We start from the raw sequence: 22,008 nt of genomic DNA, 5'->3' as shown, positions 1-22,008 counted from the left end.
AAACAGCTTATGAAGTGCTCCTGTCTCCAGCACCCAGATACCCAGTTCCCAGTGGGTTCCAAACCCTGAATAAATGTGTTTTACTCCGTATAAAGCTTACACAGGGTAAACTCATAAATTGTCTGCCCTCTATAACACTGATAGAGAGATATGCATAGCTGTTTGCTCCCCCAGGTATTAGTCACTAATTCTGAGTTCAGTAATAAGCAAAAATGATTTTATTAAATATTAAAAGTAGGATTTACATGATTCCAAGTAATAACAGACAGAATAAAGTAAGTTACCAAGCAAAATAAAACAAAATCACAGAAGTCTAAGCCTAATACAGTAGGAAACTGAATACAGATAAATCTCACCCTCAGAGATATATTCCAATAAGCTTCTTTCAGAGACTAGACTCCTTTCTAGTCTGGGCCCAATCCTTTTCCCTGGTACAGTTCTTGTTAGCTCTAGCTCACATGGTAACTAGGGGATTTCTCATGACTGGAACCCCTTTGTTCTGTTCCACCCCCTTATATAGCTTTGGCACCAGGCGGGAATCTTTTGTCTCTTTGAGTCTCCACCCCTCCTTCTTAATGGAAGAGTACCAGGTTTAAGATGGATTCCAGTACCAGGTGACATGGTCACATGTCCTGGGCAGACCCCAAGCCTTCATTCTTCCTGGCCTGACTCACAAGAAGGCTTGCAAGTAAACAGAGCCGTTTACAACCAATATTCCTAGTTGATGGGAGCCATCAAGATTCCAAACCACCATTAATGGCCCACACTTTGCACAATTACAATAGGACCTCAGAGTTATATTTCATATTTCTAGTTTCAGATACAAGAATGTTTCATTTATACAAATTGGATGACCACACTCAGTAGATTATAAGCTTTGTAATGATACCTTACAAGAGACCTTTTGCAGGAAGTATATTCCAGTTACATTATATTCATACTCATTAGTATATTTTCATAAAATTGTATGGAGTGCAATGTCACAATACACTCTAGGTCTTATCTGTGGGATAGGAGTGGAGATTTGAGATGCCACGTTACACTTTTGACGTGGAAAGACTTCTGACCTCTCCAGGCTGAAATCACAGCCTCACCTTGCTCCTTTAGAATGAGGGGCCTACTTAATTCCCCCCCTCTGCTCCCCCTGGAGGTCAATAGCTCTGAGTTCCAGATGTGACTGATGAATTGTTCTGTTTCATCACTGAACCATTTTGCTGATGGCTTTATTAGTATTGTGACAATCTTTCGTCTACAAACATTGTTAGATTGACACCTACATTTCATTCTACCTTCACATTGTCCTCTGAGATCACAGTGATGTATATACTGATGAAGCAACAAGTGAGGAAACTTAATGATAGTGATGGAAGACTTGCTCCAAATCAGAGCAATTGCATTTTAGAGAATTTTTACTTTTCTTTGCTACACATCAGTAGTGTCTCATACAGGGGAACTGTTCAGAGTGGAAGACAATCTGGTAAATTCTGCTTGCCTGAGTTGTGTTAGAGTTGATTTTTTTTTAATCTATATGCTTTTCTCAAAAGATCCATCAAATTTGGGCTGACAGGGCCCAGCACAGTGAGGGTATTGCTGAGGCTGAGTTCCTCTTATTTATTGAAGTCTTAGATGTATTGAGAGAGTTGTATCCACTGCCTGTATGCTGAACTCTTGTCCCCAAGACTGACTGAAGACCTGCAAGGATTTTAGGCCTATTATTGAGGGAGATTATTCATACTTTCTTTCACCACCCTTAAATGGTGGGGAACTACCTACTCAGAGAACCATGTGGTGACATCAACATGCAATTACTGATCAGTCTCAGCTTCTCACTTTTAGGGAGGTTTATTGAGAATAGGTGGAGCTGAAGCAACTTCAGTGTCTTCAGGACCTTATGATCCCTACCACCTTTCTGGTTTTCAATTTGTGTTTAGTACAGACACAGTGTTATCTGTAGCTGACTATCTCTTCTTGGCAGTAGACAAAAACAAAAATAAGAGATCCTTGTTAATTTTTGTTAGAATTATAGCAATTAATCCCCTGTGAGATTGTGTTGACTTGTTTTGAGAAATTGGTGAGGGGGAATGCAAAGGACCTTCCGTGGGGTTCATTTTTCCCTCTCTCAGAGATGGCCAAAGGATTGTAAAGAATACTTTTCTTCCCCAGGAGTTTTTACATGCAGATTCCATATGATTCCTGCTAGTCATTCTTACCTTTGATGGACTCTTACTGTTTAATCATTTTTTAGCAGGAAGCAGAGGTTTAATTAAGTCATATTTTGAAGAGGTTATTTCTTTGTTTAATGATGTAAGGTGCCCACACGCTGGTATGATGTATGTTTAGATGCCACAGTGAGAGAAGCCTTAAAAACATACGAGCAGATGACAGAAGAGATGAAGATGATAAATTATAACTATACACGGCAAAATGAAAAGAAAAGATAAAATAATTATTAGGATTAGAAGACACTGAATTTTGTAATGTTCCCTAAACAGTTTGTTTAGGGCATTCAGCAAACAGACTTAGCACTATGACATTCATGAAAAATAAAGATCTCATTGAAAAAATAGCCTCATGTCTTTTTTAGTGTATAAAATATACAGTCAAAAATACATCAACACCCATGGGGAAACTGCTTCCTGAACTTGGTGATAGAGACCATTGATGAGGAAAGTGCTGTTAATGGATACTTCCACAGGACAGAAGCGACTTTGTCTGTACAAAGTGCAAGCCGGTCTCCATATTGGAAGAGAAGATTCAAGATCTGGAGAAACAGGTATCGACCCTGCGTTGCATAAGAGAAACTGAAGATTTCCTGGACAGACGTCAGGATATGATTCTACGGGCACAATGTTCTGAAGATTCAAAGCAGGCTGCGCAGCGGGGACAGGAAGGCAATGAAGAAATTTGGCAGCATGTGACTGCCAGAAGAAGACAGGAGAACGTCCATGTACCAGCAGCGCAGATACAGGTAAGCAACCATTTTCATTTTCTCTCCACAGGTACTAATGTGGAGAGTGGATTAGATGATACATCTCAGGGAAGGGAACAGAAGGAGACTCCGCCAATTGGAAGGCATGAGATGCACTGTCCTAGGGATGGGGGTTCCACGATCACAGCAACGAAGAGGAGGAGGTGGGTGGTGGTGGTCGGGGACACTCTCCTCAGGGGGACTGAGTCATCTATCTGCCACCCTGACCAGGAAAACCGAGAAGTCTGCTGCTTGCCAGAAGCTAGGATTCACGATGTGACGGCGAGACTACCAAGACTCATCAAAGCCTCAGATCGCTACCCCTTCCTGCTTCTCCACGTGGGAACCAATGATACTGCCAAGAATGACCTTGAGCAGATCATTGTGCCTACGTGGCTCTGGGAAGAAGGATAAAGGAGTTTGAGGCGCAAGTGGTGTATTCGTCCAGCCTCCCTGTAGAAGGAAAAGGCCTGGATAGAGACCGTCAAATCGTGGAAGTCAACGAATGGCTACACAGGTGGTGTCGGAGAGAAGGCTTTGGATTCTTTGACCATGGGATGGTGTTCCAAGAAGGAGGAGTGCTAGGCAGAGACAGGCTCCACCTAACAAAGAGAGAGAAGAGCATCTTCGCAAGCAGGCTGGCTAACCTAGTGAGGAGGGCTTTAAACTAGGTTCACCGGGGGAAGGAGACCAAAGCCCTGAGGTAAGTGGGGAAGTGGGATACTGGGACAAAGCACGAGCAGGAGCGCGCGAGAGGGCAGGGCTCCTGCCTCATACTGAGAAAGAGGGACGATCGGCAAGTTATCTCAAGTGCCTATACACAAATGCAAGAAGCCTGAGAAACAAGCAGGGAGAACTGGAAGTCCTGGCACAGTCAAGGAATTATGATGTGATTGGAATAACAGAGACTTGGTGGGATAACTCACATGACTGCAGGACTGTCATGGATGGATATAAACTGTTCAGGAAGGAGAGGCAGGGAAGAAAAGGTGAGGGAGTTGCATTGTATGTAAGGGAGCAGTATGACTGCTCAGAGCTCCGATATGAAACTGCAAAAAAACCTGAGTGTCTCTGGATTAAGTTTAGAAGTGTGAGGAACAAGGGTTATGTCGTGGAGGGAGTCTGCTATAGACCACTGGACCAGAGGGATGATGTGGACGAGGCCTTCTACTGGCAACTCACAGAAGTTACTAGATCACAGGCCCTGGTTCTTATGGGGAACTTCAATCACCCTGATAGATGTTGGGAAAGCAATACAGTGGTGCACAGACAATCCAGGAAGTTTTTGGAAAGTGTAGGGGACAATTTCCTGGTACAAGTGCTGGAGGAACCAACTAGGGGCAGAGCTCTTCTTGACCTGCTGCTCAGTAACTGGGAAGAATTAGTAGGGGAAACAAAAGTGGATGGGAACCTGGGAGGCAGTGACTATGCAATGGTCGAGTTCAGGATCCTGACACAGGGAAGAAAGGGGAGCAGCAGAATACGGACCCTGGACTTCAGAAAAGCAGACTTTGACAGCCTCAGGAAACTGATGGGCAGGATCCCCTGGGAGAATAACATGAGGGGGAAAGGAGTCCAGGAGAGCTGGCTGTGTTTTAAAGAATCCTTATTGAGGTTACAGGGACAAACCATCCCGATGTGTAGAAAGAATAGTAAATATGGCAGGCAACCAGCTTGGCTTCACAGTGAAATCCTTGCTGATCTTAAACACAAAAAAAGAAGCTTACAAGAAGTGGAAGATTGGACAAATGACCAGGGAAGCGTATAAAAATATTGCTCAGGCATGCAGGAGTGAAATCAGGAAGGCCAAATCGCACCTGGAGTTGCAGCTAGCGAGAGACGTAAAGAGTAACAAGAAGGGTTTCTTCATGTATGTTAGCAACAAGAAGAAAGTCAAGGAAAGTGTGGGCTCCTTACTGAATGAGGGAGGCAAGGTAGTGACAGAGGATGTGGGAAAAGCTAATGCACTCAATGTTTTTTTGCCTCTGTCTTCACGAACAAGGTCAGCTTCCAGAATGCTGCACTGGGCTGCACAGCATGGGGAGGAGGTGACCAGCCCTCTGTGGAGAAAGAAGTGGTTTGGGACTATTTAGAAAAGCTGGATGAGCACAAGTCCATGGGGCCAGATGCGCTGCATCTGAGAGTTCTAATGGAGTTGGCGGATGTGATTGCGGAGCCATTGGCCATTATCTTTGAAAACTCATGGAGATCGGGGGAGGTCCCGGAGGACTGGAAAAAGGCTAATGTGGTGCCCATCTTTAAAAAAGGGACGAAGAAGGATCCTGGAAACTACAGGCCAGTCAGCCTCACCTCAGTCCCTGGAAAAATCATGGAGCAGGTCCTCAAGGAATCAATTCTGAAGCACTTCGAGGGGAGGAAAGTCATCAGGAACAGTCAGCATGGATTCTCCAAGGACAAGTCATGCCTGACTAACCTAATTGCCTTCTATGATGAGATAACTGGCTCTGTGGATGAGGGGAAAGCAGTGTACGTGTTGTTCCTTGACTTTAGCAAAGCTTTAGACACGGTCTCCCACAGTATTCTTGCCAGCAAGTTAAAGAAGTATGGGCTGGATGAATGGACGATAAGGTGGATAGAAAGCTGGGTAGATTGTCGGACTCAATGGGTAGTGATCAATGGCTCCATGTCTAGTTGGTAGCTGGTATCAAGTGGAGTGCCCCAAGGGGTCGGTCCTCGGGCCGGTTTTGTTCAATATCTTCATTAATGATCTGGAGGATGGTGTGGATTGCACCCTCAGCAAGTTTGCAGATGACACTAAACTGGAGGAGAGTTAGATACGTTGGAGGGTAGGGATAGGATACAGAGGGCTCTAGACAAATTAGAGGACTGGGCCAAAAGAAATCTGATGAGGTTCAACAAGGACAAGTGCAGAGTCCTGCACTTAGGATGGAAGGATCCCATGCACCACTACAGACTAGGGACCGAATGGCTAGGCAGCAGTTCTGCAGAAAAGGAGCTAGCGGTTACAGTGGACGAGAAGCTGGATATAAGTCAACAGTGTGCCCTTGTTGCCAAGAAGGCCAATGGCATTTTGGGCTGTATAAGTAGGGGCATTGCCAGCAGATCGAGGGACGTGATCGTTCCCCTCTATTCGACGTTGGTGAGGCCTCAGCTGGAGTAGTGTGTCCAGTTTTGGGCTCCACACTACAAGAAGGAGTGGAAAAATTGGAAATCGTCCAGCGGAGGGCAACAAAAATGATTAGGACTGGAACACATGAGTTATGAGCAGAGGCTAAGGGAACTGGGATTGTTTAGTTTGCGGAAGAGAAGAATGAGGCGGAATTCGATAGCTGCTTTCAACTACCTGAAAGGGAGTTCCAAAGAGGATGGATCTAGACTGTTCTCAGTGGTAGCAGATGACAGAACGAGGAGTAATGGTCTCAAGTTGCAGTGGGGGAGGTTTAGGTTGGATATTAGGAAAAACGTTTTCACTAGGATGGTGGTGAAGCACTGGAATGCGTTACCTAGGGAGGTGGTGAAATCTCCTTCCTTAGAAGTTTTTAAGGTCCGTCTTGACAAAGCCCTGGCTGGGATGATTTAGTTGGGGATTGGTCCTGCTTTGAGCAGGGGGTTGGACTAGATGACCTCCTGAGGTCCCTTCCAACCCTGATATTTTATGTTTGCTAAAAATTGGCTTTCTTGAAATCTCATACCCATATACTGCTTCATTCTGTGAAATGTTTATCGCTGTCTCTGCAAATCTGTTTAGAATGCAAATAATTCTTCTGACCTTGCAGTGCTAGGTGGTGCACAAATACATAGAAGGGCATGGTCCCTGCTCTGAAGAGCATACAAGTTCATATCTGAAATTATTTTCTTGTGATAAGGAAGAAGGAAATTCAAGGTGGCCTCTTCTCTGGTTTGACTCTGTATTTTCTGAATCATTAAGTGACTTCTAGTTCTAGAAGTTAGAAATTTTTTTGAGTATACTTGTTTGGATATGTGTGTTACCTAATAAATACATGGATAGTTAAAATTCCCCGTGAGAATAGAATTCTTCTACTTAGATAGCCTTGATATTTGATTCAGGAATTTTTTTCTTTCTTCTCTTCTCTTGCTGCTCTATAGCAGATGACAACAACTGTCTTCTTTGTTGGGGGAACACAAGTAAGTTTCTTTTAACCAGAAGTTTTGGAATAATAGGATTGCTCTGGACTAACAGTAATGGTGCCATTTTCTTTTAATCCATCAGACTGCTTCTGCTGCAGTATTAGAGCATCCTTCCGAAGTCAGCTCTTTTATTACTTCTATTAGTACTGTGTGCATGATTACAGCACACTACTGATTTCATGAACAAATGGCTTTTCTATCTTGGTTACGTAAGGAAATGGAGTGCCTGTTAGGGGGCTTATTCCTTCACCCATTTACTTTCCTGATCCTCCTTGCATCAACAGAGAGGAACAATACCCGAAGTCCAAAGGTGCAAACAATTCAATGTTTATTGGGGTGAACTTCCAGCAAGCATGATTCCAGTTTCCTTCCTTAGTGTCCCACTTCCCAGCTCTAACACCACAGAGCCTAACCTGTGGCCCTGTTCCCATTCCTGCCCTTAGCTAAACATGATTCCAATTTCCCCACCCCCATTTCCTGTTCCCATTTCCCCCCCCACACACACACACACTCACTTCCTGATTGACTGCAGACTATATAGTAGAACTTGAGTTCTGCTTAGCTATACCTTAACCAATCATTTTACTGAAATTTAACTAACCAATCCTAACATATTGTAACATGATTATTTAACCAGCTATATCCCACCACCTTAAGTAGTTTACACCCAGCAAAATTAATTATACAGCAGACAGGAACAATCACAGAACCAGACAGAAATTATACAGACAAACAATAGGGAAATGGGGACTAAAGTGATAGAACAACAAAGAAATGAGGATTTCACATCCCAGCTATTGATGAGTGAGTTCTTGCCAGACAAGATGCTATCAAACTAATTTCCTTTTACATCTTCTAGGCACTTCCCTTTCTCTGGAGGCGATAGGCGTTATCAGGACAGGATTGTATCCTAACAGCCCAATAGCACCTTCTATCAATGTGTCGAGGTTGGAATGTGAGGAGGTGACCGGTCGCTTCCCAGCTTATGGCTGCCTCTGCTGCTTAGCCAAAGGCCTCAGCCTAAGCACAGGGCCTCAGACTGTCACAGTAAGAGAAGGACCTTACACCGGCAGACAGTGATTTTGATTCTCTCTTTTTTACCTCTATAACTAGCCAAGTGATAAGAATACACCTAAATTCTTAGAGTCTAGGCCTTTACAGACAGGCCTGAATCATAGAATCATAGAATATCAGGGTTGGAAGGGACCTCAGGAGGTCATCTAGTCCAACCCCCTGCTTAAAGCAGGACCAATCCCCAACTAAATCATCCCAGACAGGGCTTTGTCAAGCCTGATCTTAAAAACTTCTATAAACACCTTATAGTCCATTCATCCAGCCCATACTTCTTTAACTTGCTGGCAAGAATACTGTGGGAGACCATGTCAAAAGCTTTGCTAAAGTCAAGGAACAACACGTCCACTGCTTTCCCCTCATCCACAGAGCCAGTTATTTCATCATAGAAGGCAATTAGATTAGTCAGGCATGACTTGCCCTTGGTGAATCCATGCTGTCTGTTCCTGATCACTTTCCTCTTCTCTAAGTGCTTCAGAATTGATTCCTTGAGGATCTGCTCCATGATTTTTCCAGGGACTGAGGTGAGGCTGACTGGCCTGTAGTTCCCAGGATCCTCCTCCTTCCCTTTTTTAAAGATGGGCACTACATGAGCCTTTTTCCAGTTGTCCGGGACTTCCCCCGATCGCCATGAGTTTTCAAAGATAATGGCCAATGGCTCCTCAATCACATCCGCCAACTCCTTTAGCACTCTCAGATGCAGCGCATCCGGGCCAATGGACTTGTGCTCATCCAGCTTTTCTAAACAGTCCTGAACCACTTCTTTCTCCACAGAGGGCTGGTCACTTCCTCCCCATGCTGTGCTGCCCAGTGCAGCAGTCTGAGAGCTGACCTTGTTCGTGAAGACAGAGGCAAAAAAAGCATTGAGTACATTAGCTTTTCCACATCCTGTCACTAGCTTGCCTCCCTCATTTGTCCCTGTAACCTCAATAAGGATTCTTTAAAATACAGCCAGCTCTCCTGGACTCCTTTCCCCCTCATGTTATTCTCCCAGGGGATCCTGCCCATCAGTTCCCTGAGGCTGTCAAAGTCTGCTTTTCTGAAGTCCAGGGTCCATATTCTGCTGGTCTCCTTTATTGTTTGTGTCAGGATCCTGAACTCGACCATCTCATGGTCACTGCCTCCCAGATTCCCATCCACTTTTGCTTCCCCTACTAATTCTTCCAAGTTTCTGAGCAGCAGGTCAAGAAGAGCTCTGTCCCTAGTTGGTTCCTCCAGCACTTGTACCAGGAAATTGTCCCCTACGCTTTCCAAAAACTTCCTGGATTGTCTGTGCACCACTGTATTGCTCTCCCAACAGATATCAGGGTGATTGAAGTATCCCATGCGATATAGTAACTTCCATGAGTTGCCGGTAGAAGGCCTCATCCACATCATCCCCCTGGTCCGGTGGTCTATAGCAGACTCCCACCACGACATCACCCTTGTTGCTCACACTTCTAAACTTAATCCAGAGAATCTCAAGTTTTTCTGCAGTTTCATACCGGAGCTCTGAGCAGTCATACTGCTCCCTTACATACAATGCAACTCCCTCACCTTTTCAGCCCTGCCTGTCCTTCCTGAACAGTTTATATCCATCCATGACAGTCCTGCAGTCATGTGAGTTATCCCACCAAGTCTCTGTTATTCCAATCACATCATAATTCTTTGACTGTGCCAGGACTTCCAGTTCTCCCTGTTTGTTTCCCAGGCTTCTTGCATTTGTGTATAGGCACTTGAGATAACTTGCCGTTTGTCCTGCTTTCTTAGTATGAGGCAGGAGCCCTCCCACATTGTGCGCTCCTGCTTGTGCTTTCTCCCAGTATCCCACATCCCCACTTACCTCAGAGCTTTGGTCTGCTTCCCCTAGTGAACCTAGTTTAAAGCCCTCCTCACTAGGTTAGCCAGCCTGGTTGCGAAGATGCTCTTCCCTCTCTTCATTAGGTGGAGCCCCTCTCTGCCTAGCACTCCTCTTTCTTGGAACAGCATCCCATGGTCAAAGAATCCAAAGCCTTCTCTCCGACACCACCTGCTTAGCCATTCGTTGACTTCCACGATTCGACGGTCTCTACCCGGGCCTTTTCCTTCCACGTGGAGGATGGATGAGAACACCATATCCTATATGTCATATCTATATCCTAACAGTGCCACCTTAAGAATGTTCAAGTTTATTGGAATATGTTCAGTAAAATGTCTAAATGGCCCCAAGAAAAGAGCTGGACTAGGAAGGTTTTAGAGTGTGTAGTAAAGAAGACAGAATTCTGGAAGCAGAAATCTTTTAGCCAGATATTCATATTTAGACATTTTTTTCTATACCGTTATCACTGTGAGTGGGATTTTAGGTGGAAAATTGAGGAAACTGGAAAGAGCCTATGCAGATGCCTCTTAATGAAGCTGACAGTGATTTGAGAATGCTGAGTTACGTCTTTCATTATGAAAGAAGTTACCTAACAGCAGCATTATAATAAAAAAAAATTGACTTTGACACCACATACCAACACAACATGTATTTAAACCTTCAGAAGATGAAATGCAGTTGGTTACTGTGAGTTGCATTAGTTTAAATGAATTCTGCAAAAAAATCCCTGCACCTCCTAATATAATGTATATTGCCATTTTTACAGACAATGAGAGAGAACATTTATGTATGCTCTTGCTCTTTTGTGGATTTTGGATATGGATGTACTGTACACTCACCCAACAGGTTGGAACTAATCACTGGGAACTGATCATTGTTGCCTTAGTGCATATTTTGCTGACGTTCATTTTGTTATGCTTCTTGCTTTACATCTTTCTTCACAATTCAATAACACATACATCTCACTTACTGCAATTAAATATTATTTATACAGCAGTAGGGATATATATATTGCTTTTCATGTAAAGACAGTTTATAAAGACAGTTTGTGTCCCAAAGAGTGCATAATGTAAGCATGCATAGACAAAAATTGCGGAATTGAGTTGTGACCCAAAAATGTTTGGGTTGTTTAGGGTATTTTCTTGTTAGGATCCCATGGAGGGAGAATTAATGGAGGAACCCTTAGATCTCCCCACCCCTCACAGTTCTTCATCGTCACCAGATGAGGCCGTCTCTCTAGAGTCCTTTTCTTTCCTCCGCCTCCCAGAAGACTTCAAAGTTTTTTCAGGGCCTCATGCGGTGGTGACCAGTTCTTTAGGGGTGCAGGTGGAATTGTGCAAGAGAATCCAGATACTTTCCTAAATATTACAGACTCCTGCCCCAGGAAGTGTTGTGCTTCCTGGTTAGTGAAGCCTTACTGGAGCCAGTGAAAACTCTCTGGCAGACTCCAGCCAAGCAAGTGGACAGATGATACCAAGTCCCTCAATAAGATTTTGACTGTTTCTTTACCCATCTAGCTCCTGATTCTTTGGTGGTTTAATGAGAGGTCCCATGAATCCCATCTTACGGCCACTCCCAAAGATAAGAAATGTAAGAGACTGATTTATACGTCCAAACGGTTTATTCCACTGCCACCCTTCAAATGAGAGTTGCTAATTATTAGGTTCTTTTGTCAAAATATAACTTTATTAATTTCTCTGCCATTTCTAAATTTGCTGACAGATTGCCAGAGGAATATAAAGAACAGTTTTTAGTTTTGGTTTCAGAGGGATATCTTACAGCTCGTGCATACCTCAAGACAGCATTATTCTTCACTACAGGCTTCTGGCATTCCAAGGGAGCTGCAGAACACCATAGAAGTCTTACCTTTTGAGGGTTCTAAACTGTGTTCTGCTAAAACAGATGACACTGTGCGCACATTGAAGGACTCTTGTGCAATACTTCATTCAATAGGAGTTTATACTTTGGTTAACAAGAGGAAACAGTTTAGTCCATAATCTTAGTCCAGACCCTCTTTTCCACAGAGGTCACTCACAGTATGCTTCTAAGAGAAAGCCAAGACCTCCTTGATGTCTCCAACCATCTTCGTCAGCAGGAGTCCCTTCTCACCAGACAGCTGCAACTTCCAAGCAATCTTTTTGACTTTTTGGTCAAGGTCAGCACACAAACTATACCTCCTCCCTTTGGATGATACCTGTTCCTCTTTCACTGTGCTTGGGAATGCATCACATCAGACAACTGGGTGCTCAGCACATTAAAGGAGGGATATGTTATCCCATGAACTTCCTCCCTTTTCCCAACCCACCTTCCCTGTCCCTTTCAGGGACACTTCTCACAAGACTGTTACTTCAAGAACTATGATCTCTAGAATTGGAAGGGAGGAAAGAAGGTCCTTACTAACACAGAAGAAATGGCTTCTATTCCCATTACTTCCTGCTCCCAAGAAATCTGGTGGCCTTGCCCCATTCTAAATCTAAGAAAGCAAGTGCAAGATGGTCTGCTTGCTTCTATTATCCCTTCCCTGGAGATGGGAAATTTGTATGGTACCCTCAGTTTACAAGATGCATACTTCCATGTGGTGATACTTCCTTGCCATAGGAAGTACCTTCGATTCATAGCAGGTTCCAACTATTACTAGTACACAGTGCTTCTCTTCAGACTGTCATCTGCCCCAAGGGTCTTCGCCTAATACATAGCAGCAGTAGCATCCCTCCTCTGCCATTTGAGCAATCAAATTTTCCTTACCCAAATGATCCGCTAGTTCGTGGAACATCAAGTGACCAGGTCCAAAACACTATCCTAGTAATCAAACAGCTATTCTCCCATCTGGACCTGAAACTAAATTCAGACAAATCAGAGTTACAACCAACACAACTCATAGGAGCAGACCTCAACAGCATGACCACTATGGCTCTCCTTTCAGGGAAGGTTTCAATCTCTCAGAAAGTCTCAGGTCCAACTCAATGACATCAGTGCATGCCTGCCTTCAGCTCCAGGCCCTGTGGCCTCATGCACGTACATAACTCTGGAGGCCAGACTTCACCTTCGCTGTCTACAGGCATGGCTCCATTTGGTATATTATCCTTTCAGGCACCTCTTGGACATGCAGCTTTGTGTACCTGCATGAGTGCTTCAGTCTCTCAGCTGGTGCTAGAACCCCAAACAGTGTGCACAAAGAAGTGCCATTTTTGTCCCCAGAACCAGCTATGATTCTGGAAAGTTGTCTACCAAAGTTTGGGGAGCCCATCTCAGTCAACTACAGACATAACCTCTTTGGTCACCTCAGGAAGTTTCACCTCCACATAAATGTGTTAGAGCTCAAAGCTATTCTTCGGGTCTGCAAAATGTTTGTCCAGGGTCGGGAAACAGGTGGTACAAGTTCTTACATACAACACCACTGTCTTGTTCTATCTGAACAAGCAGGGAGGTGCAAAATAGCCTCAAGTGGAATTTGTGCATTTGTCTCAATGTTTCCCTGAAGGCTTTTCATGAGAGGTCAGTCAGGAAGGATATTTTGCTTCAGATCGTCCACCACTGGGGGGTACCAAGCAATAGGCTTGTTTGCAACCAACCTGAATAACAAGTGCATAATATTTTGCTCCAGGGCAGGCCACGGTCTGGGTTCCATCACAGATGCCTTTCTTCTTCCATGGTCCATTCATCTCCTATGTCTGGTTGAGTTCCTCTGATTCTGAAGGTACTCAAGAAGATGAAAAGAGACAAACCAATATTAATTCTTGTTGCACCAATGTGGCCAAGAAAATATTGGTTCATGGACCTACATCAGCTTTCTGTCTGGTCGCCGATAACTTTACCACTGGTCGACTATCTTCTGTCTAAGAACCAAGGCAAGATTCTACATCCCAACCTCCAGTGTCTCCACCTTACAGCATAGATCATTTCTGGTTGAATTCCCATGAGAAATTGTGCTCCTGAGGGGTTCAGACATATTGGTGAATAGCAGAAAATAATCCACTAGACTAAGAGCAACCTACTCCACAAACTGGAAGAGATTTTTGATCTGGGTGCAATCTCAACATATATCACCCCATCTTATGGCAGTTGCAGATGTGCTGGACTACTTGTTTCCCCTGAAATCATCAGGTCTTTTGAGAGTTCACCTGGTTTCCATTTCTGTGCTACATTCACCAGTGATGGGTTTTCCATTTTCTCTCACCCTCTTGTTTCCAATTCTTGAAAGGTCTAGTCAACATTTACCCTCCTGTTTCTGATCCTGTACCTGTATGGGATCTCAATCTAGCCCTCTCCAAACTCATAGGACCTCTCTTTGAGCTTACGGCTATAACCGCACTATTGTTATTGTCTATGAAGATGGCTTTTCTGGTGGTGATTGCTTCTACTAAGATGGTTTCAGAACTTCAGGTCCTTCTGGATGGTCCTCCTTTTGTGGTTTTCTTTAAAGGCAAGGTTTCCCTTAGACCACACCCTAAATTTATGCCTAAAGCATAACCATTGTCTGAAGCAAACTATTCATTTTCCAGTGTTTTTCCCCCCCAAAGCTCCATTCTTCTAAAGCTGAAGAAATATTTCATGTTCGTGGAGCAATGCTCCAGTAACTGATATCTGTAAGAAAGTGACATGGTCACTTGTACATACTTGTTCTGCTTACTATACCATCAGTCAGGCCTCTCGTAATGATGCAGCTTTGGCAAGTTGGTGTAACAGTCTCTGTTCAGATGATTCAAAGTCCCTCCACCTACAAGGGAACTGCTGATGAGTCACCTGCTGTGGAATGTATGTGCACAATCACTGAGAGTTTAAAAAAAAATGTTACTTACCCATACAGTAACTGGTTCTTCAACATACATTTTACATTGCACATACAAACATTCTACAACCCTCCCAACTTTCCTGCTACATTGAACATTATATATGTCAGTGAGAAGGAACAATGAGGGAAGTGGTGACCACACCTCTTTTATGCCCTTGCCTGAGAGCATGAGAAGAGCAGGAGCACATGTGCTTCCTAGTTGTACTGCAGGCAGAAATCTGACTCAAGTGCTTTGGGTGCACAGACACCTGCTGTGGAATGTATATGTGCACAACATATTGAAGAACAACAATTACTGTGCATTTAAATAACCATTTTTTACCCTCATTTTAACCTGACACATGAACTCTTTAAGGCAATCTGAACACAACACCCCTACCTATGTAGCTACTGCTGTTACTTAGGTATTTGAATTAGTTGGTACCTTTGACCTAACGTTGTTACATAGAATAAGTTTTGTTTTCACCTTTATCTGTATTTACTGCTGTTTTTTAATCAACATGGAATATGTTATTTCTATTTTAGTCCTCCTCGACCTCTGACAAACATGAATGACACCCTGGTTACCCATATGTCCTCTGGAGCACCCACTCCGACGAAAAGGTATCTATACCTCACTAAATTTACTGTTTACATCTTTACAAAAGGTATAAATAGAATGAATTATGCGTCACTGTTAGTATTCTGACTTTTTTCAAATGTTACTGCAGCTGCGCCGAGCGTGTCTGAGGTTCATAAAACAAGGCTTGATTGCCGCTGCTGCTTTTTGATCTCTTTAAAGAGCTATTTTCTTGTATTGAGTAATTTTACTACAGAAATGTGACTGAACTAGCTTGTGCTAAAGTTTTATAGAGGGTATTTCCTCCAAAGCCATTCAGAAAGACCGGTCTTGCTGTTTTGTTGCCTTTGTTAATGCCAGTTCTTCACACAATGTAGAAACCAGTTGTGTAGTTTCTTTTGAGATTCCTGAGGCCTGATCTGCATGGGGTGGCTAGTTCATATTGTGTGGCACACAGTGGTTAGTGCACAATGTGTAAGCTGTGCTAATAGTGTGCAGACAGGACAGCTGTGCACTACTGAGCAGATGATGCGGCCATAGCAGCGGCTCCTCCAGCAGCAGCAGAGAGGAGAGCAAGGGAGACGAGGATGACACCAAGCACCTACGACTTTGCAAACTCTTCTTGGAGCAGGTCACAGCACTGTTTCTGGGCTTGGGAAATCAGCATCGGTTGATGAGAGAAGATCTTTCTGCAGACCTGGAATGATCAGCAGAATTTGGTGACAGAATTTTGGTGATGATGGGGCATCTGCCCCACACTGGCCTATAAAGGGTTATTAGAGCCCTAGGGAGGCTGCACAAAAGGCAGCCAATTAGAGAAGGGCCAGGTTGGCCCACAAAAGAAGGACTTCAGAGCAGAGCCACTTCAGTCACTCCCTGGACCTTGAGGGAGGAGGACTGGCTGCCTTGCCGGCTGAAGACAGCAAGCATCCTGGACAGAGCAGTGCTACAGACAGAGACTGGGGGAGCTAAAGGCAGCTCCTAGTGGGCTGCAGGGATCTGCAGGCTGAGGCCCTGAAGCAAGGACAAAGAGGGTGCTGAGGCCTCGGGGAAATGTCTCGGGGCAATCTACTGAGGATTTGGAGGGGACGCAGCAAGTGGCAGCCATCTACAGAGTCCCTGGGCCGGAGTAGTAGGTGGGCCTGGGTTTCTCCCCTCCCATCCCGCGCCTTACCACTGAGGAAGTGGCCAATTGGCTGAAGTAGCTACTGAGGGAAGTGGCTGGACAGCGGACTGCGATACTGGAAGGGGGGAAGCACAGAGTACGGCACAGCCAAAGGGCTGTGTCCTGCAGAGGATGCTGCAGTTCTTGGAGTGATGTGGGTCCTGAAGCAGAAGTGACGGCAGCTGGACATCACCAGAAGAGGGCACACTGGTGAACAGAGCTAATCCCCAGGACAGCCAGCAGGAGGTGCCACAGTGGTGAGTGAACCCCATCACAATGGTGAAGACAAGCTTTTCAAGATCAGTGCTGAACTAGCCCTGGAGCCACAGCAGCAGCATCCCAGCATGCACTGCCCCATACCCATTGAGACACGTATCACCATTGCCATCTAGAAGCCAACCACCCTCAAATGCTACCAGTCTATAGCCAGCCAATTTGGCATAGGGAGATCAGCTGGTGGGTCCATTGTGAGGCAGGTGTGTGATGTCACGCATAAGGTATCGTTGTACTGGGTTTTAAAGCTTGGTGATGCTCAGGAGATTTTTTGGCATTGCATGCATGGGGTTCCCAAACCGGGTTGGGGTAACTGATGGGACCTGTGTCCCTATCATTTGGCCCTCACACCAGGGCTCAGAATTTATGAACAGAAAGGAGTATTTCTACATGGTTGCTCCGAGGCCTGGTTGACCACTGTGACATGTTCACAAACATAAATGCAGGGTAGTCTGGAAAGGTCCACAATGCTAGTATCTTTCAGAATGCTGCTCTGTTTACTTTAAAGAATAAAGTACTTTCCCCCCCAGATCACTATGAACATTAATGGTGTGGAGAATGCTCTGGTTATCCTGGGAGACCCAGTTTATTCTCTGCTTCCCTGGCTAATGAAGCAATTCACAGACCACTTGGACAGAAGGAAGGAACTGTTTAACTAGTGCCTCGGTAGTTGCACAATAACAGAGGAGTGTGTATTCAGCAATCTGAAAAGAAGATGGCTCTCTTTATGGGCTAATTTGCCTAGGCCCAGGGTTGTGAGTTCAAGCCTTGAGGGGGCCATTTAGGGATCTGGGGCAAAAATTGGGGATTGGTCCTGCTTTGAGCAGGGGGTTGGACTAGATGACCTCCTGAGGTCCCTTCCAACCCTAATATTCTATGAAGTGTATCTATGAAGGATTATAGCAACATGTGTTTTGCAAAATAGCTGTGAGAGTAAAGGAGAAAGCCTTAACAGTGGATGGGAGGCTGAGTGGTGGGGACTTGCTCAGCGGTTTAAGCAGCCAGTTGAAAATGGAAACAGCCATGGCAATACTGTCAGGGATGTATATTGCTCTTACTTTGAGTCTCAAGCCTGAAAAGGTTCAGCTGTACATCCAGCTATTATCCCAGGGAGTAGTGGGGAGAGTGGATTGTGAGCGTTGGAGTCTTTTATGGGTGGTGGAAGTGGAACATATGGCACTCCTTATTTTATCATGTCTGTGCTTTTATACTTTTAGAAAAATCTATGACATGCAAAATTTAGGTTTTTTCTCTGTATCATGCTGCCACAGATCCACAGCATGCCCCAGCTTTTAAACAGCCCCTTGGAGGAACCACTTCAGTATGCCAGACCCCCAAGGGGCCCAACTCTTCCTTTAGGTTAGGACCCAGCCTCAATAACTCTGAGACTGAGCTCCTGGGCTCCAGTGCTCCTGCTTTGCATGGTGAGCTCTGCCCAGGCCATCCAGGGACCAATGTATCTCCACAAGGACATTCAGTGTTACCAGGCAGCCTTTTCAAAACAGAGCAGGATTTATCAGTCAATTGGAACACAGCTCTGGAAGTCGCAGGGAAATAAATGTTAAGATGTAGTTCATTCTGGCCAAGCAAGCTCTCCTCACAGCTATGCTGGACTCCATTTTTGGCTCTCTCTCCCTCTCTCTTTGGCAATCCCAAGTGAGAACTGCTGTCTCTCTCCCAAAAGCCAACTCTTATGCCAGCCACATGACACCTTTCATGCTGAGTTCATGTGTCCTGCCTGCTGGAGTTTCCCATGTATAAATGTCAGTTGTTCAGTCCTTACATCTCCCATTGGCTTTGCGGACCCTCCATCGATATGGGTCAGTTTCACTCAGTGCTTAATGACCCTTTCATTCGATCCCAATCAGTAATGTAAGACAATACCTTATGTTTCCCGCTCTTGCCCAAGAACAGCTTTTTAACCTTTTGCACCCATTTAGCACCCACTTAGCAATGCAATGCAAAGTACAGAGGGAAACTAAGGCTCACAGAGGAATCATAAAAACGTTACAGAAAATTCCTACTTTGTCACACATGCATTGCCAAGTCTTTTTGAATGAATTTTAATGATTTTTATTATTAAAAACAATTTATGTAACAACCAAAAATAAATCTTTAATTAAAACACCAATGAAACACCACTTTAAAGTGACACAGTGCAGTGGAAGGCAGACTCCAATTCACAGGTGAATATACGTCTTGCCTCTGTCTCTTCTTGTTCTTCTGCCTTCTGATGTTGAGGCTCAAAGAATCAGATGTGTTACATGGCATGAAAGAGCTGGGCTCTTGGGGCAATTGTTTTTTTGCCATGAGCTTCAGTTGGGGAGAGGAATGGTATCTGGGATCACAACTGTAAGATTTCATTGGGGGAACATATGCTGATGTTCTCAGTATTCTTTATTGTTCAGGGGTTTCAGAACATGACTGGGTCCTGGTTGAGGGCACTGGGTTGAGGGTGCTGCAACGGAGCATTCTGAGTCTGTTACCTCCAGGAGTTGCTACTGCATCTCCCTGTCTTTCTCTACGGTGACTTTTGTCATGGCTACACTGTCTCTGGCCACTGCAACACTTTCTCTGGTATCTCTCAGATCCAACCTCCAGCTTGCTATTGTTTTCAAGTTTTGGGGGAAGTCCGCAGTGAGGTCTACAAACATTTCTTCCCTGATTTTCCAGTTCTTCTCCCTCAGTTTAGCAGCTGCTCAGACCTTGATAAAGGCCCTGTCTTTGAGGGTCTGGCCACTACAGGCACTGTGGCTGCAGGAGTAGGAAGAAAAAACAAGGGGTTATTCTTCATATTCCAGAGAGGCAGTGATAGCATTTTTAACATGTATTTCATGTTTTCGCTCCCTGAGATTCTTCCCAGGTTTGGGAGAACTTCAGAGGTGGTAAGGAGTGTGTGCAGGGAGTCTAGCTTGGGATTTTGGGGTTTGTAGATGTGCCTTGAAGGCTGTGAGGTTTTGGGGATTATGGTCCCGGTTTGGCTTTGCAGTTTAAATTGTGCCTTGGAGATGGTTATATGGTCTCGGAAGGGTTACCGGAGGGTATCTGGGGGCAAGATGGATTGTAATCATAGAATCAAAGAATATCAGGGTTGGAAGGGACCTCAGTAGGTCATCTAGTCCAACCCCCTGCTCATAGCAGGACCAATCTCCAATTTTTGCCCCAGATCCCTAAATGGCCCCCTCAAGGACTGAACTCACAACCCTGGGTTTAGCAGGCCAATGCTCAAACTACTGAGCTATCCCTCCCCGTGTTGATAACGTTACACTGAGGTGGGTGACCAGGAGGCAGAGAATGGCCTTAATTCGAAAGGCAAAGGACAGACCAGAGAGACAAGGTGTGAAGTTAGTCACCAAGATGGTCCCTCCCTCCCTCTCTGCCAGAAGTTCTTCGTGGGAATTGTAAGCTGTTTCGGAGAGCAAATGACTGCACAGCTATCCCACATAATATTCGGATCAAAATCAAGCAATTTCTCAGACTAAAGATTCTGCTTTATGTCCCCTGCAGACCTGCTGAAATTGCAGAGAAAAATAGATGTGGTTCTGCAGTGATTGTTCAAAGCCTTAACTTGGTCTTTTTCTGTGTAAACTGATCAGAAGCCATTAAGAGTTGTACGCTATGCTATACCTAGGGTAAACCATATTTTCCTATACAAATGCCTATTATAAGGCATATATACCTCAGCAGGAAGCTGTAGTCTTCGTATCTTCACAGCATGCAATACCCATATCTACCTCATGGAAATGGAGAATACTAACCAATTTTTTTTTCTTGTAACCACTGTCTCAATAAACTGTTGAATTTCACACAACTGAATATTTTCATTATTTGAATATGCTGTGGGAGGCAGGTTGGGGTAGAGGCTTTTATTTTCTCATGAGGTTGTGGCTGTGCCCTGCTTCTTGCTGCTGTTTGGGGCAGGAGGGTGGGTGTTCACTGGGAAGGACAGATGAGTGGTAGGAAAAGGAAAATGGGTAGATGGGTATGTGCCTTCCATGGCATAGGCTTGTAAACAGTCTATGATCAGGACTTCAGCATGAGACAGAAGCTGATTGCCCAGCAGGTCCAGCTGCCATTTCAAAAATGTGAGCAGCAGATGGTTAACCAATGAAGGGGAAAGGTGTGGGCTGAGGGAGAGATGTGGGGGCTGAAGATTGGGAAAGACTCATAGTTCACATCTGCCAACAACTTAAATAACTCCTCTCCCTCCCAGGCATTTATCCGTTCAATGTATTTATAGAGAGCAATAATATCTCCCCTCAGCCTTCGTTTGGTTAGGATAAACAAGCCAAACTCTTTGAGTCTCTTCTCATAAGGTAGGTTTTCCATTCCTCGGATCATCCTAATAGCCCTTCTCTGCACCTGTTCCAGTTTGAATTCATCTTTCTTAAACATGGGAGATCAGAATTTCGCACAGTATTCCAGATGAGGTCTCACAAGTGCCTTGTATAACGATGCTAATACTTCCCAGTCTCTACTGGAAATACCTCACCTTATGCATCCTAGGACTGCAGTAGTCTTTTTCATGGCCACATCACGTTGATGGCTCCTAGTCATCCTGTGATCAACCAATGCACCCAGGTCTTTCTCCTCCTCTGTTGCTTCCAACTGCTAAGGCCCCAGCTTATAGCAAAAATTCTTGTCATTAGTCCCTAAATGCTTAATTTTGCACTTTGCACTATTAAATTACATCCCATTTCTATTACTCCAGTTTACAAGATCATCCAGATCTTCTTGTATGATATTCCAGTCCTCCTCCATATTGGCAATACCTCCCAACTTTGTGTCATCTGTAAATGTTATTAGCTCATGCTTACTTTTTGTGCCAAGGTCAGTAATGAAAATGTTCAATCAGATTGTCCCAAAACCAATCCCTGAGGAACTCCACTAATAACCTCTATCCACTCTGACAGTTCACCTTTCAGTATGACCCGTTGTAATTGCCCCTTTCTCCCAGATGGCAATGAGATAGAGGGTTTCAGCATGCCTCCAAGTGGCTGCTTAAGGCATGTTCTAAAGGCTGCTGGAGTATATTACCATAATGCTGACCTGTTGGAATCTAGGTGTAAATGGCACTTTGCCAGGCTTTAAACAGGAGAAGGGTCATCTGGTCAACTTGCGGTCTCAAAGGTAAGCAGACGGTTCTTCTTCAAGTGATGTCCCTGTGAATGTTCCACTTGAGGAGATTGTGCACCCCTGCTCTTCTAGTTGG

At 44.5% G+C, this 22,008-nt stretch overlaps 1 protein-coding gene across 29 annotated transcripts in view; it reads left to right on the top strand.

The window, feature by feature from the left end:
• DTNB (dystrobrevin beta) overlaps positions 1 to 22,008 on the top strand; it is a 412,789-nt gene that overhangs the window by 226,326 nt on the left and 164,455 nt on the right. For 26 of the 29 annotated variants that reach the window (XR_006279636.1, XR_006279635.1, XR_006279632.1 and 23 more), the window contains one exon: positions 15,325 to 15,402. The exons of the other annotated variants lie outside the window; for them this stretch is intronic. Coding sequence is in view for 12 of the 26 variants with exons in the window: in XM_043509975.1 (XP_043365910.1) it covers positions 15,325 to 15,402 (78 nt within the window). In the remaining 14 variants the exon portion in view is untranslated. The remainder of the gene's footprint in view (positions 1 to 15,324; positions 15,403 to 22,008) is intronic. 29 annotated transcript variants of the gene reach the window in all.

The sequence above is a fragment of the Dermochelys coriacea genome, chromosome 3, assembly GCF_009764565.3.
Source record: "Dermochelys coriacea isolate rDerCor1 chromosome 3, rDerCor1.pri.v4, whole genome shotgun sequence".
NCBI lineage: Eukaryota > Metazoa > Chordata > Testudines > Dermochelyidae > Dermochelys > Dermochelys coriacea.
This window is presented reverse-complemented; position numbering and strand designations above follow the sequence as displayed.